The 1982-nt window shown below is 42.2% G+C and overlaps 1 protein-coding gene across 1 annotated transcript; it reads left to right on the forward strand.

Annotated features, from left to right (window-relative positions):
- The first annotated feature begins 560 nt into the window (after positions 1-560).
- On the forward strand, positions 561-1505 carry LOC106842597 (olfactory receptor 9A1-like). The gene has a single exon (XM_014859207.2). The coding sequence runs from the start codon at positions 561-563 to the stop codon at positions 1503-1505; it is 945 nt and encodes a 314-aa protein (XP_014714693.2).
- Positions 1506-1982: the final 477 nt, after the last annotated feature.

Genomic DNA, 1982 nt, shown 5'->3' on the forward strand with positions numbered 1-1982 from the left:
GTGGAAATTTTAACGTGAATATAAGGCAAAAGGAACCTACATTCAGAGGAAACAAGAGAAATAAGTAACCATATCTGGGTGGGACTGGCTAGGAAAACTTTCTTATAACTGTTGTATTCAGCAGTTTTGCAGGACATGGACATAACATGCACAGAATACCGTTTAGGGCACTCAAGATTGAAAGAATGGTGGTATAACGAGCCCGTTGTGGTCAGGAAAGTAGACAAGGTGGGAGGTCAGAGCAGAGTTGGAGGCAGGATGTCCAGTGAATTGAGAGACAAGGGTGCATACGGGGATGGGTGGGTTTTCATGCCTAAGGGTGTTATTGGTAACTGTTGCTCATCTTCTTGGACGTATACATTTATCTTCATATATTATATATTTTCTTCATAAAACATTTAGCATCGACTTTGTACAGAGAATAGTGGAAGATGATGTGGAGCCTAAGAGCAGAGGAGTTATTTCCTCAACCTGGAAATATCTTTAGTCCTTTGAAATTAGAAGCGTGTTCTCTCTCCTTTGCTCTGTAGATTTCACAAAGCGCAAGAGCACAGGACTAAATGTTGAAGAATTACTCTAGTGCTATAGAATTTTATCTCCTTGGCTTCCATGGCTCCAAAGAACTACACAATACTCTTTTTGCCACCTTCTTCTTCCTCTACCCTGTGACATTTATTGGAAACACGGTCATCATCATGGTGGTCTGTGTTGATAAACGTCTGCAGTCCCCCATGTATTTCTTCCTTGGCCACTTATCTGTCCTGGAGATCCTGACCACATCTGTTGCCGTTCCCTTGATGCTCTGGGGGTTGCTGCTCCCTGGGATGCAGGCAATATCTCTGATTGCATGTGGTGCACAACTGTGTTTGTACCTTTCTTTGGGTACGTCAGAGTTGGTGTTAGTTGGAGCAATGGCTGTGGACCGTTATGTGGCAGTCTGTAACCCTCTGAGGTACAATATCATTATGAACAGCCATACCTGCATCTGGGTGGTAATCCTGTCATGGGTATTTGGGTTCCTATTTCAAATTTTGCCAGTCTATGCCACGTTTCAGCTTACCTTCTGCAAATCAAATGTGTTAGACCATTTTTACTGTGACCGAGGGCAACTGCTCAAACTATCCTGTGATGACAGTCATTTCACACAGTTTGCTCTTTTTTTAATGGCTGTTTTCATTATCATTGGTTCTTTGATCCCTACAATTGTCTCCTACATCTGCGTCATCTCCACCATCCTCAAGATCCCCTCAGTTTCTGGCCAGAGGAAAGCCTTCTCTACTTGTGTCTCCCATTTCGCCTTTGTTGTGATCGCCTATGGCAGTTGTCTCTTCCTCTTTGTGAAACCCAAGCAAACACAGGCAGCTGAGTACAACCGGGTGGCTTCATTGTTGGTTTTAGTGGTGACTCCTTTTCTGAACCCTTTTGTCTTTACCCTCCGGAATGAGAAATTCGTGGAGGCCTTTCGAGATGTCATGAAACGCTGTTGTCAACGCCTCAAGGATTAGCTCTGTCCTAAGGACAATCAGGGATCATCATCATGGACCTGAGTAATCTGAAAGCACTTGTTCAAATCTGAGATGATCATTTTCTTCATCAAATAGTTTGTGATCTACAAGAGAATTTTAAGATACAGCCATTTTGTAACTGTGTGGTTTCTACACGGGAGTTCACTTTATTAACTTTCAAGTGCAACACATACATTTATACACATTTCTGTCATTATAATGCATCTTACAATATAATTCAACAAATGTAAGCATACAAAACCTGTGTGATTTTTTAGAACACGCAGACCTCTGAATCTGAGAAGCAAGGAAAGTGTAATTCATTGTCTGACTGCTGACCTAAATATTTGATTCTAGGTGCTGGGGTCATCTCCCCCTATATTGTTCTGTGCTTCCATGATTTCCTCTTTCCCTAAAGCTCCCCATATTACCTCCCTGAATGATCTCAAGTCCAGCCTCAGGATTCAACCTTTTCTT

This window comes from Equus asinus, chromosome 1 (genome assembly GCF_041296235.1).
Source record: "Equus asinus isolate D_3611 breed Donkey chromosome 1, EquAss-T2T_v2, whole genome shotgun sequence".
Classification (NCBI taxonomy): Eukaryota; Metazoa; Chordata; class Mammalia; order Perissodactyla; family Equidae; genus Equus; species Equus asinus.